The 12,538-nt window shown below is 40.7% G+C and overlaps 1 protein-coding gene across 1 annotated transcript in view; it reads right to left on the reverse strand.

Moving 5' to 3' along the window:
• Positions 1–6,101: 6,101 nt before the first annotated feature.
• LOC109464572 (hemicentin-1-like) overlaps positions 6,102–12,538 on the reverse strand; it is a 64,280-nt gene continuing 57,843 nt past the window's right edge. Inside the window, exons 12-15 of the mRNA XM_019761577.1 lie at positions 10,694–11,005; positions 10,140–10,259; positions 7,972–8,111; positions 6,102–6,717 (exon numbers count right to left, since the gene is read on the reverse strand). Coding sequence (XP_019617136.1) covers positions 6,664–6,717; positions 7,972–8,111; positions 10,140–10,259; positions 10,694–11,005 — 626 coding nt within the window. The 3' untranslated portion in view covers positions 6,102–6,663. The remainder of the gene's footprint in view (positions 6,718–7,971; positions 8,112–10,139; positions 10,260–10,693; positions 11,006–12,538) is intronic.

Here is a 12,538-nt window from a genome sequence, read left to right on the forward strand (position 1 = left end):
TTTGTCAAACTGTCCCTGTTTGGCGCGAATCAAACATAACAGAGGGGTACACTCTGTATCAGGTAGGGACGGCGCAACAGGCATATTATCGATTCAATCCGCACACTTGAAAATGTCGCCGAGCACGCTAACAAATCGACCAATTTGCCACAACACGCGCAAACTTTGCGGGTCAATACGCAAGCGGTAAGACCAGGTGTTAGCGGTATATGATGTAGTAAAGTTTGCCTTACGCACTCAATACCGCGTGATCTTTCTGACAATTTACGTACAAAATGCGTCTCAATCACACGTGCATTAGAGTCACACGGCCGCTGTGATAGGAAACTTTGCCATATACCAGCAACCGCTAACAAGGCAATAACACACAGGTTACCACCATAAATGCTGCTTGCACAAGCTGCCTTGTTCTCATGCCTGCCCGACGTTTTTACACGTCTTAATATAGCTACACCTAATTGCACCTAAGATTGCACCACATTTCAATTCCTGCATATATTCGTCCTTTTATAATACTGAACTATTATAGGGTTTAAAGAAATGAAGCAATGGCATTTTCTCCTAACATTTGCGTCTGGCAGCAATTAACATGTGATTCGAATCTTTGAGTCACTTTGATGTCTCTATTTCACAGAAGAGATACTCTTTAACAGCTATCTCAATCGCCCGTTTTACTAACATATACAATATACATCAAAGTACGTAAAACATTCCATGGGTCAGTAATTCACCTGAATTACTGACCGTTACTCGACATATACACGTACGCTGTTCTTACAATATAGCATCTGTGGAGTACTATTAAAAAGGAAAAAGTTGAGAATCTCTCCTGCCGCCATCCCTTGAACTTTTTTTTAAAACAGGATCAAAATTCGCTTATCAAAAACATAAGATCACTCGCTATTCTTACATTCTCATCTGTTGAATAATTTCTATTAAAAGGCAAAAGTGGAAAATATCTCTCCTGCCGCCATCCCTTAAACTATTTTTAAACAGGATCAAAAATACTTCACGCTTATCAAAAACATATGATCGCTCGACATGTACACGAATGCTATTCTTACATTCTCATCTGCTGAATACTCTCTATTAAAAAGGAAAAAAAGTGGAAAATAATTCTCCTACGGCCATCTCTTGAACTATTTTTAAACATGATCAAAAATCCTACACGATTATCAAAAACATATAATCACTCGACATGTACACGAATGCTATTCTTACATTCTCATCTGCTGAATACTTTCTATTAAAAAGGGAAAAAAAGTGGAAAATAATTCTCCTACGGCCATCCCTTGAACTATTTTTAAACATGATCAAAAATCCAACACGCTTATCAAAAACATATAATCCCACCTATTTATATGCACATTGGACTTTGTGGCCACATTGTGATCTCTGGTTGACGAGATCGTAATCGCATCTTTCATTGAGCAGGTCAAGGTACGGCAATGGTACTGAATGATTGGTGTGTTAACATGTTGTAGGCCCGATATGGAGTCATTTACTACTCTCCACTCTCCAAGCAGAGGTTTGGGATTTGTTTTATTTTTGGCCTGTTTCATGCTTTTTTATTGGGCTTTTTTTTTGCTCTGGTATCTTTTTTTACGTCAACCAAACGTAAAACAATATACCAGACTGGGTACAAGAAAGAAAGCCCGATAAAAAAAGCCTAAAATACGCCGCGCCGACGATAAGCCAAAACCCAAACCTCTGCTTGGATTTGACGATTACAAAGTTTGGTTTGAATTCAGTGATAACACTTCAAAATTTCAAAAGTTGTAGAGTCTGCAAAAAGTACTGCAACCGACATTGCGGGTTTATTTTTTAACTCAAACCCTACTACTCTACTTCTACTGCTGCACTCTTTGTGGCTAAGTCTGCCTGTGCTATACAATTAATGACATGTATCGTTGCCAAATGCCAATGAATACAGACATCTTCCTCTAAAATATTTCAGAAACACGTGGTATCTAATTTTGCGAGAGAATCATAAATCAGAAAAATTTTAATAACTCAGTCACAGATGAAATGACTATCACATCTCGGTTACAAAGAAACCCATTGTTTGTTGTATACCTTCTTCCGACGAGAGTTTGGCATTTCAATTTTCGATCCGTTATAACGGTGTTGCCTTGAACGTTCTATGACCCCCACAAGAAGGCCAACCATGAATAGGCTTACTGTGTACACCAAGAATACTTCAGTCAACATTACACCTATTTCTATTTACCTGTAATACAACGTAAACTAGAGTAATGGGCACTGTGGTCGCTACCATGGTTTAGCGGAACGGGGAAACAGTAATCCATCGTGTTATAAGTTCCTCTATGGCTGCCGGCTTCCCAAAAGTCAAGCAAAATATTTGTGCAGCAATCACGCGGTTTTTATCTGTACTTGCCTGTCACCGGGCACAATTCCTGATAAAAGGCGGAATGAGAAAGGTTCAATACACAGTAGTTGTTGACAGTAGATGGACAAATTCTGGTGGGGATGGGGCTGTCGAATCTGCTAGCAGATCTAGAGGTTTAGGCTTCGGCGTATTTTTTTACATGTTTAGGCGTTTTTATCGGGCACTGGTATCTTTTTTTGCCAATCAAAACTTGGGGTTACGTATTGGATACTGCCTGGCCAATTTGATACGGCCGGTATGACAACCACCAATTTTTTTTTTTTTATATTATCGAACTTTTACTAGGCATGCTTTATCTAGAAAACAAAGATAGATTGTCTTAAGACATAATTTCTATTCAATATGGCCATATTAGATTATTTAAAGCACTGACCACGGCCAGATTTTGTTATACACATTTAGGTCAACGGAGACACAGTCTTAATACTTTTATTGGTTGGTAGACTTTGGCCCTTTTCCCACTGAGGTAAAATAGTCCAGATTGAGCCGAATTGATTCGCTTTGATTCGGCTTCGATCCGGCTCCGATCTGGCTCGATCCGCCTCGAAGTCGGATCAATCCGGCTCGATCCGGACAATTCTAGCATAGTGGAAATGGGGCCTTAGAGTGCTAACACACCATCTCTCGAGATTGAAAAATGCCTACATATACTCAGACCCCGGTGAACATTTTTATAGTGCCTAAGTTTGCACATTTCCATCATTTGCATATAACTCTGTTGCTTTGAAGCACGTGCTTCGACACGTGTAAGGCACACAGGTTGGCAAACAAACACGTCAAAACGTTGTTTAACATGTACAACAAACGGTGGATTTAATGAGGTCATTGACACTTTTCTTTCAACCATACCGGAGGTATGTTGTAACAACAAGTACAAAAGAAGTTGCAAAGTTTTGTTCACGGTATTGTATGGATTGTTTGGAAGCTATGATAAGATGTCATTTTGTGAGTAATTTTAGTGTTCCCATAATATATCTTTATCGTAACATCTTTTTACACAATGGTATTACTTATTTGGGTATTTGATAACATTTGTATCGGTAGTAACTGTGTAACTAATTTCATTGTTCCCCACTGCGTTAGTGATCAAAACATCAAATGGCCACTGTACGTAAAACAGCATGATTTAGATACCACTGAGCTTATCAGCACCACCTACCGACTCGCGTAGGAAGTGCAAACCATATTGAACTTATCGGAAAAGGGTTGCAGTTCACTCCGTCTCACTTTGTGACTTCACAGACTGAATGATGCAAGCCCGGCCGGCGCCTTGGCAGGCGTGAGGAATAGGACTCGAATCGATACTAATTTCTCCAGAAGGCAACTTGGAGAAGGCAATGGATCCCTGGACATGTATCTCTCAGACAGCCTCGTTCTTTATGTGTCCAGATTTCTGCACAAAGGGACACTCCATATTGTACACGGCTATACATTAAGCGGTGCAGTACGAGCTGCATTATATCACATTTCCTTGCATTAAGCTCAGAGTGAGACCTCTAAAAGCTGTGCTAGGATACTCACCTCTATCGCACATATGAATATATACCATTTACGTTACTTACTCAATTGTTCATTTGGCTGAAAGGTGCCGATAATTCGATAGACCTAATGGATGCAGACAGATAGAAATACGTGCCTTGCCTTCGCTTCTGTGTAATGTTTCTACCCAAGAGATGCGAGGAGCTGACTTGATGTAAAGGAGAGGAAAATGAAATCTTCGGGAAGGTAGAGCGAATAATGGAGGGCAAGGAACACACAGGAAAGAAGTTGGAAACTAATTCATATTGTTACCTTCAACGTGGCATGGCATGGTGGTGGTGGTGGGGATCGGAGGGGGGTGGATGTGGCACCTAGCATTACGCTGAGGTCTCGGAAAAATGTGTTTCCTATTTCGGCCCTGTAGGCAGGGATTTTTCTTTTTTTTCAGACTTCAGTGATATCTATTTAGTACAGTATATAGTACATTATACAATACAGTTTAACAAAGTAAAACTTGCATGAGGACACTTTTATTTTCAATGCCAATGTTATAAAACCATTTGTGCAACATTTTATCACTCGAAAAAATTATGTCCCTTGCAGGGGTCCACCCCCTCCCCCCAAAAGGCTAGGGTTGGCAAGTTTTTCTAGGGTCGGTCGGGAAACAGGAAACACAATTTTTTTTCCTAGGCCGGCTGAGTGTTCGATGGTTAGATGGTTGAATATTTTGGTGGCAAGAAGTAATTTGTTTCTGGATCATGCAGGGCTTAGGCCCATTGTTAGGGCGATATAGGCCTGTCTAGCACTCCTGTTTTTGCAACATTTGTCCAATCCAAGGTAACAAATCATTTGAGTCACACATCGTCATCACACTCACGCCATCCAACTAGCTATTTCCAACTTGGTCCCCGGTCACCTTTTTTTCAGAAAGCATTTCTTGTTTCTTGAAAGTTTTTACTAAAAACTTACTTTTTATTATATTTTATGTCTTGAAGAATAATTATTAATCGTAACTAATGCAGTATGCATTAAACAGTAACACAGCTTTTTTATCTAGTAGTTTGTCTTGTAGAAAATTAATCGGACTAATATATAACTATCTAGATCATCACATGTTTTCCCTAGATTGCACAGGAACAGACGACACTGAACTCATATAAAAGGAGTTTCGGGACCACATTTGTACCTATTCTGGTTTATTAAAAATGTCATAATCCATCTTTGAGAATCTACTATGTTATCTCACCACACAGTATATATAAACAGCTGCTATAATGTTAGATATAAAAATGACTACTGATTTCCCCCGACGGTGGGGTGGGTTTGAAATCTGGGTGACTTAGTCAGTACGCTGCGTACTAGAAACTTAAAGGCATCCAGTGCAGTTTTTTGGGCTTGGAAACCAGATTTTTTAAAGTCAATATTCTAGTCATTTATCTACATACTAAGTTGAAACAACACTGTTCCAATGTATATCGACATTCATGGAGCAAAAATTCCCAAAATTCTGACGAAAAACGGTTACTGGAAGGACCTGGATTGCTTTTTAGGGTACCACCCAGAAAATAAAGGACTGATCTTGGGGCTTGTTTCTGCAGTTTTAAATGCCTGAAGTATGAGATACTGATTCAAAAGTGCTATTGTGGGACAGTATGTGTCAATGCCATACAGATGGACTTATTCAGAGTATTTCCAGTTTTGCCGCCCTAAAATTGCATTGGATACTTTTAATAATTATTCTGTTGTACGGCGTATAGTTATAAAACAGATCTCCATGGCCAGCACCCGTATAATATCAAGTCCTGTTACGTCTCTGGCATATGCATTGGCACTGTAGCACAGGTTAGGACTATACCATATTTTGAGGGGCGGGAAAATTGAAGTTATATCCATCCAATTTTGTGATTTTGACATATATCTCGCTTTTTTTAAAGCAACGTTCGGTGCAATATTACGTTTTGTCCATGAATGCTTTTGGTACCTCGAATGTTTCCGAGGTAGATTCTAAAACAAAATATATGCTACAGTCACTTCCAAACCGGGCCCCGGCCGGGCTGTTTGCGTAAGCAAAGCAAAAAATTAAAACAACGGTGCTTTGTTCTCCTCTATATTATACTTTAGATTCCTGTCAACTGCCCGGCCGGGCCCCGGATAGGGAACTGTGACCTTTTCTATACAGTTCAAGCAAACATAAGCGACGCTTTGAGGTCGTTAGCTAGTTTGACACACATATAGCAGCAATAGTGGGCCCAGACGTACTCAGTGTGTCCCATCAACAGCCCTGTCCACGTACAAAGGAAATATTGAGTTACAATAGTTTGCTTTGCTCCTTGTTGTAACAGAAATGAGACAAAAAAAAACCTTCACACTAGATGTTGCAATTCTTTCTCTACGTCGACCCAAATGTTAGCAAAGTTCTGTTGGCTGCTAAACCACTTTTTATTTTGCTCTTTCATGATGACCAGCTTCGTGTGTTACATGTAGAGTACTCAGGAACAAACGTATCATGGAGTGACGGCTTTTCCCGTCCAACCAAATCGTCAGTCATGACATGTATATTTCATCACAACGAGCGGAAAGAAGTTGTCTTTGGTGAGCCTCTGGTCTAGAGATAAGAAGCATATCCCAGTTGTCTGGCGCATACACTCCGGTCGCCGTTGTCTCTGATGTGTACGTAAAGCCAGTTTGCTAGAGCAAGACCTTGGTCAGTTGTCCGTGGAGGCGACTGTCGTTTCTGTGTGACTTGATAAATCGCGGTCTGGAATCAGCGTACTTCAGGTTTCTTCCGGCATCCTCCAAATGGGTTCCGGTGGATTATAGTATTTGCTCTGTAGAGGTAGCAAGGCAAGGGGTCAGAACATTGAGTAGAGTAGGTGTTACATATACTAGTCATGAACATCCATTTGCGTGTTATTGGCGCACTTCCAAACGCTTTTCTGGGCCCGACAGCTTAACTATTCGAACCTGTTAATCTGTTGGACATGAGTCGAACAAACTGAATGTGTAAATCTTATACTTATATGCTGTAGAGCTATACATTTTTGGTGCCAAAAAATGAAAAATGATTGCGGTGCACGTGGCTATAAGCAATAAATATGTTTCAAATTTTGAATATATATAGTTGTTCAACAAACTGAATGTGTAAATCTTGTACTTATATGCTATATAGCTATACATTTTTGCTACCAAAAATGATTGCGGTGCACGTGGCTACATGCAAATAAATGAGTATGTTGCTCGTTTTGAAAGAACTGTCCTGATGTGAAAAAGGAACCAATTAAAAATGTATGGTAAAACAAACTGTCTGACATAAGGTAGGGTCTGTTCAACACAGATGTATAGCTGTCAGCAGGGTGGTGTTAACCTGTGGTGCCCTGAGACAATCAACTTCAGGTCATTCGCACTGCAGGAGTTTCGCAGCTTGCGTCTCGTGGCAATGGGTCGTGTGTGCTGTAAGCCTCTGCTTAGCGCTCACACAGCTTCCCCTACAACATTATCTCCAACATTTCTGACCATAAAAAACGCGGCGTGCTATCACTTTTCAGCAGTCGCGTGCCAGCAAATCCCGTTAAATGTCGTTTTAGGCAAAATAGCCAAAATTTACAGTGATTAACTCGTTTTACACCTGGAAGCAATAAAAAAGTTCAATATTACAATTTTTGCAACCCTGATATGTGCAACGTTTCGGTAAGGTGTAGTCATATATATGATTATCTGGAAGACTCAAAATAGTTTCAGGCAACCATTTTCCCGGGGATATTTTTTTCTATTCCAACATTTATTACAAGACACATGGTGACACATTTTAATGTCGCCACCAACACAGACAAATATTAATCCATGAACGGACAACAGAAAAAGCTCATTTTCAGTAAAAGTAAGTAAATTCGTGTAGAGTTAAGTGAGAAAATTCGTGTTAAGTGCCTTTCCCAAGGGCACACGTTTGGTGTCATGGCAGGATTCGAACTCGGGACCTCTTGGTTCCGAGCCGAACGCTCTGTCGTTACGCCACACGGCCCCCACACACATTCCCGAAGAAATTGGCAACGATTGGCTCCTAGATGCCGTCCATCGACCCTTACCGATTTTGGAACGGCGCCCCTTAGCTCCTCTACGTGGTCCCGATAAGGACTCCGGCGTGGACTGTACGTGTACGTGTCGTCCTGACGTCGTATCCTCGCCGTATCCACGGTCGAATACGCAGGTGCCGGCTCCGACAGGTCTATTTAGAAACGATAAAGGAGAGCAACATTGAAAGGATTAATTACTTACCTCTGTTCGTCATGACTTCTGACATTCTGGGTGCAGCGGACTGAGAAATGGAGCTCACGTTCGTGAACAAGCCTTTGATCTAAGCTCCTAGTAACTCGTTTCGCCCACCGCTCTTATTTGGTAGAAAATCAATCATGTGTACCGCGGAGACTTCAATGCTGTTGCACTCAATTCCGGGAACAGAGCCTGTTATTAAGTGCAGGCATTCTCTCTTTTAGCGTAATAGGCAGCAACGATCTTGTAACCTTTGCATCACCAATGAATGCTGAAATGGAGAGGGTAAATTTGGAGAAGGAAAGCCGATATGGGAATGTCTCGTGTTGTTAACGTTAGTAGTCTGTGAAATGAAATGTTAGTGCTGCACGTAATACAGATAGAAACGTTGGTAGTTCAATAGGCCAAAATTTGGAACTTAATTTAAAAAAAACAACAACTCTAAACTAAAGATTGTCTTGCTGGACCAAAAGGTTTGAAAAAAAAAACCCGTATGTGCGTAACTTGATATGTAGCTACATTTAAAGTCTCAATCTATCTATCTAGGCTTAATTATTTACTTAAACTGTTCTATCTAGCATTTACCATATTGGTGACTTAGAGGCGTGTGCAAAGTCCTTATATGAAAAATGCTGTAAAATTACGACTTCCCTATTCCTCAAAATAACTGTGCTTTTTGACTCCTTATTTGGAGAGCACCTCTATGAATTTTGCTCTCTTTAAATCGCTGCTTGTAACTTTGGCCGGTTGCCATTTTACATCCATGCACCAGACCAACATGGACAATATCTCACTTTAACCATTTACTGAAAGCTAGATACGGACTAGAATCCATCCATTCTACATGAACACAGTGAGTCTTATTTCTGCAAATGCTTTGAGCTCATTAAATGATGTACTTTTTGAATTTCCCATTCGGAGTGTGATTGGCTGGCAACGAAGATCAAACTGACCAATGACAGTCCATGCAGTATTGGTAGACCGTTACAACTGAAGGGTAATGAAAAGAATGTAACAAAACCGTAACTGATGGAGTCTAATTAGATAACATGACCCCCTTCTAACAAGGAAACTTAATTAGCTGAAACTGTGGTTTGGTGACGTAGCCATGACGTAGCCATGACGTAGCTATGACGTACTTACGGGAGTAAGTCAGTCCTATGGAATAGGGGTTAACGTCCCTGTCCACTTTGGGGGGAGGGCGGGGCCTCGGCGCTTTGTTCTTGATATGCTGTAGCTCTATCACAGTCCTCTCTTTTTCGTCTTTATGCCTGACGCTGTAGTGTTAGCATGGACCAAGAAGAGAGGATGTCTACCGTAAGATAACGAAGTCGTTTCTTTATTTATATGTACGTTTGGGCAGTTTGTGTTTGACTAAAAACACTAGAGTAATAAGAGGGTTGAATATACTCTGTCAAGATACAAACTTGACCTGACGATATTACATTTTCCATCAGCATGTAATATATAGGTAAGGGACGGTTTCGGTTTTTACGCTTATCAAGCAAATATCAACGCTAAATGTTAACGTAATAAGTGGTTGTCCTGGTTTCTTTGCTACTCACTATAAAATTGACTGTAAAGTTTATTTGTCGTTTGAAAAATCTCTAGGGTGCTCACCCATTGTCTATGTCTTCCCTGGCTTCACTGTGTTCTCTTCCTGACGTGCGAACAAGGAGCAATTTAAACATTACAAATTATAAACCAAATCAGCTGGGATAGTTAGAACCCATCGAGACGTGTGTTTCACATCAGTGCAAAAATAGCTAAAATTACTAAGATAGTGTCACCTGCAAAAATAGATTGCTCCTAAAAACCACCAATTCAGTTGTATACACAAAAAGAAAACAGTATGCCGTAAGATTTAACTAAAAGAAGGGGTGCCTAACATAAATATGACGCCGTTATGTTCAATATACTGTTCAGAATACGTTTCAGTAGCCTCTATACATGTACATCACGCATATTGAAGTTTCTATTATACCTTTCTTGTCCCGCCCTATCCAGCCTTTCCGTAGTCCGATACAGATGGCAGTAAGGATGGCGAGTAGCATGCCAATGGTGGCAGACCCCGCTATAACAGCCACAACCACCATCTGAGAGGCTGGAACGGAAACGTTACACAATATTGCTATAAACATGATAAAAACACAAAAATATGAGCATAAATGTCATCTGCATAACTCGACGTCATTGAAGCGGCGAAGCTCTCATTCCTTGACAAAGACTGGAGTTGCATAGTTGAAAATTTGTCAATTACGGTTTAAACTTGCTTCATAATGACTTCTACCAATTTTAAAGATATGAGCATAAATTGATGAGTTTTGTTAACTTTCACATTTTGTACAATCAGTAGCCAATACCACAGTTAATTCCGACAATGATAGCGCACCCAAATATCTACTAGTATTTATGCATAGACAGAGAATTACTTCGCTCTTGCAGTACATTACATCATATATATCGTATATTTCACGTTCTTTTACATTGCAGTAAATTAAGTAAGAAGAAGAAGTAGAGTAGTTTCTAATGTCCCACCTGTAACCTCTACCCTAAATTCCTGCTGGTCCGACCCGAACATGTTTTGTGCTTTACAGAGATAGTCCCCAACGTTAGCGTTGGTGGCAGACGCTATAGTCAACTCTGTCTGTATCCTGTCCCCGACCATAGTCTTGACTTCCACATCGTCCACTCTGCCTCCGCGATACCTCCTCTCCTCGCCTTCTCTGCCCCTGTACACCCAGCTGATGTCTTCAGGCGGAGGGTCGGAGGCGATTTTACAGGAGAGTTTGACGGTGTCCCCGCCGGTCACGGCTACCGTGGACGACTCGCTCAGGACGTCGGGTCTGCCTTAGAGGGGTTGGAAGGTACAAACAACGAGACTTTAAACCTTAAACCTTCGACATATCTTTTCTCTATTATCTCACATTTTTACACTTATGTTTGGCAATAAAATAGCCCACATGAGGAGAATCTATTTTGTACCGCCACCACAAAACACCAGAAAGTAAACAAACATGGCTGACAGCTGTGTTTCAAGATTCAAGCTTTTGTGTAATATTTTGGCTCATCCGCTTGATGTATAATAATAATTTGCCTTGGAGTAGGGTTGATTCAACTTTATTAGTAGAGAAACGGCCAGAAAATCGACTTTTTTGTATCGTCCTAACGTTAATGCAGCTTTAACGTTTACCTGGCAAATTCGATGTCTAATTACCGCCCATCATGGCAGGTAATACTTACCTCATAATCACGTGAGTGCAAAGAAAGGTTAGATGTACGCCCTTGAAAATATGTCACCAAGAACTGTGCTGACGATATGACGGCAGATGCGATAAGAACCTGTTTGATTTTAATGCAACTAAAGCTTGACAAATCCTCGAACAGCTAAAATCAGCTCACCGTTCTCTTGAAGCTGTCATGCCCGTGTCACTTCCTACCTTATACTGATCGCTCGTTAGTTGCATTGGCTGGTGCAGAGATTATATCGCACTAAAATAACGACGTATATCACATCAAGGAGATCTTATTTGATTGACAATCCCATACCTATGACGTTGAGATACGTTTCCCTTGTCACTTCTGGAAACCCACGACTCGAGGCGACGCATTCGTAAAACCCCTCCTCCAGATAGCCGACTTTTGAGAACGTCAGCGGGTTGTTAAAGTAGATCTTGACGTCCTTTCTTCTCCATCTCACGTGGGGAGCTGGGTTTCCCTCGGCCTGACAGTTTAATGAATAAAGATCCTTGCCGAGCATTACGCTGATCTCCTTTTCAAACGTGGGCTTAATCAACGGTGCATCTGAAAGTCAGATGAAGAAGAATAGCTTGGTATGGAGTAAGTGACGGTGGGGATGTAAGGATGCAATATACCACGCAATTTCATCGGACGGCAATTAATCATGGAATGCAATACTTTAATTCAGAATTTAGAGTATCATATGGAATGCTACCAGATATTATATTTGTTATTTTTGTATCATAAAAGATGTTAAATGTAGAAAAAAATGCTAATATTTTTAATTTCATATATTCATCCCCTGGACTGTATGAAATGAGTAATAGCCAGACTAGCCAGACTGGGATTTTTGGGACCCGGGGGGTTGAGGTGGGGGGGGGGGGCTCATTCGTTATCAATATTAGAAAGCATGTGTAAATTAACATAAAAGCCTGTAAAATTGCTGATTTGTACAAACAATGCCTGTCAGAAACCCATTGCCATGGCAACACGAAAACCTATTAATTCATTTCACTGCTATAAAATTGTTGCCAACAAGGAAAAGTTGTAGGAAAAGTATCAAAGTTTGGTGGCCCTAGCGCAAGCCGTTCGGACGTTATCCGACATCAAAGTTGGCGCGGGCACTTTTACGCCCCCCCCCCC

Source organism: Branchiostoma belcheri, unplaced genomic scaffold (genome assembly GCF_001625305.1).
Source record: "Branchiostoma belcheri isolate BF01 breed outbred unplaced genomic scaffold, Haploidv18h27 scaffold14, whole genome shotgun sequence".
NCBI classification, from domain to species: domain Eukaryota; kingdom Metazoa; phylum Chordata; class Leptocardii; order Amphioxiformes; family Branchiostomatidae; genus Branchiostoma; species Branchiostoma belcheri.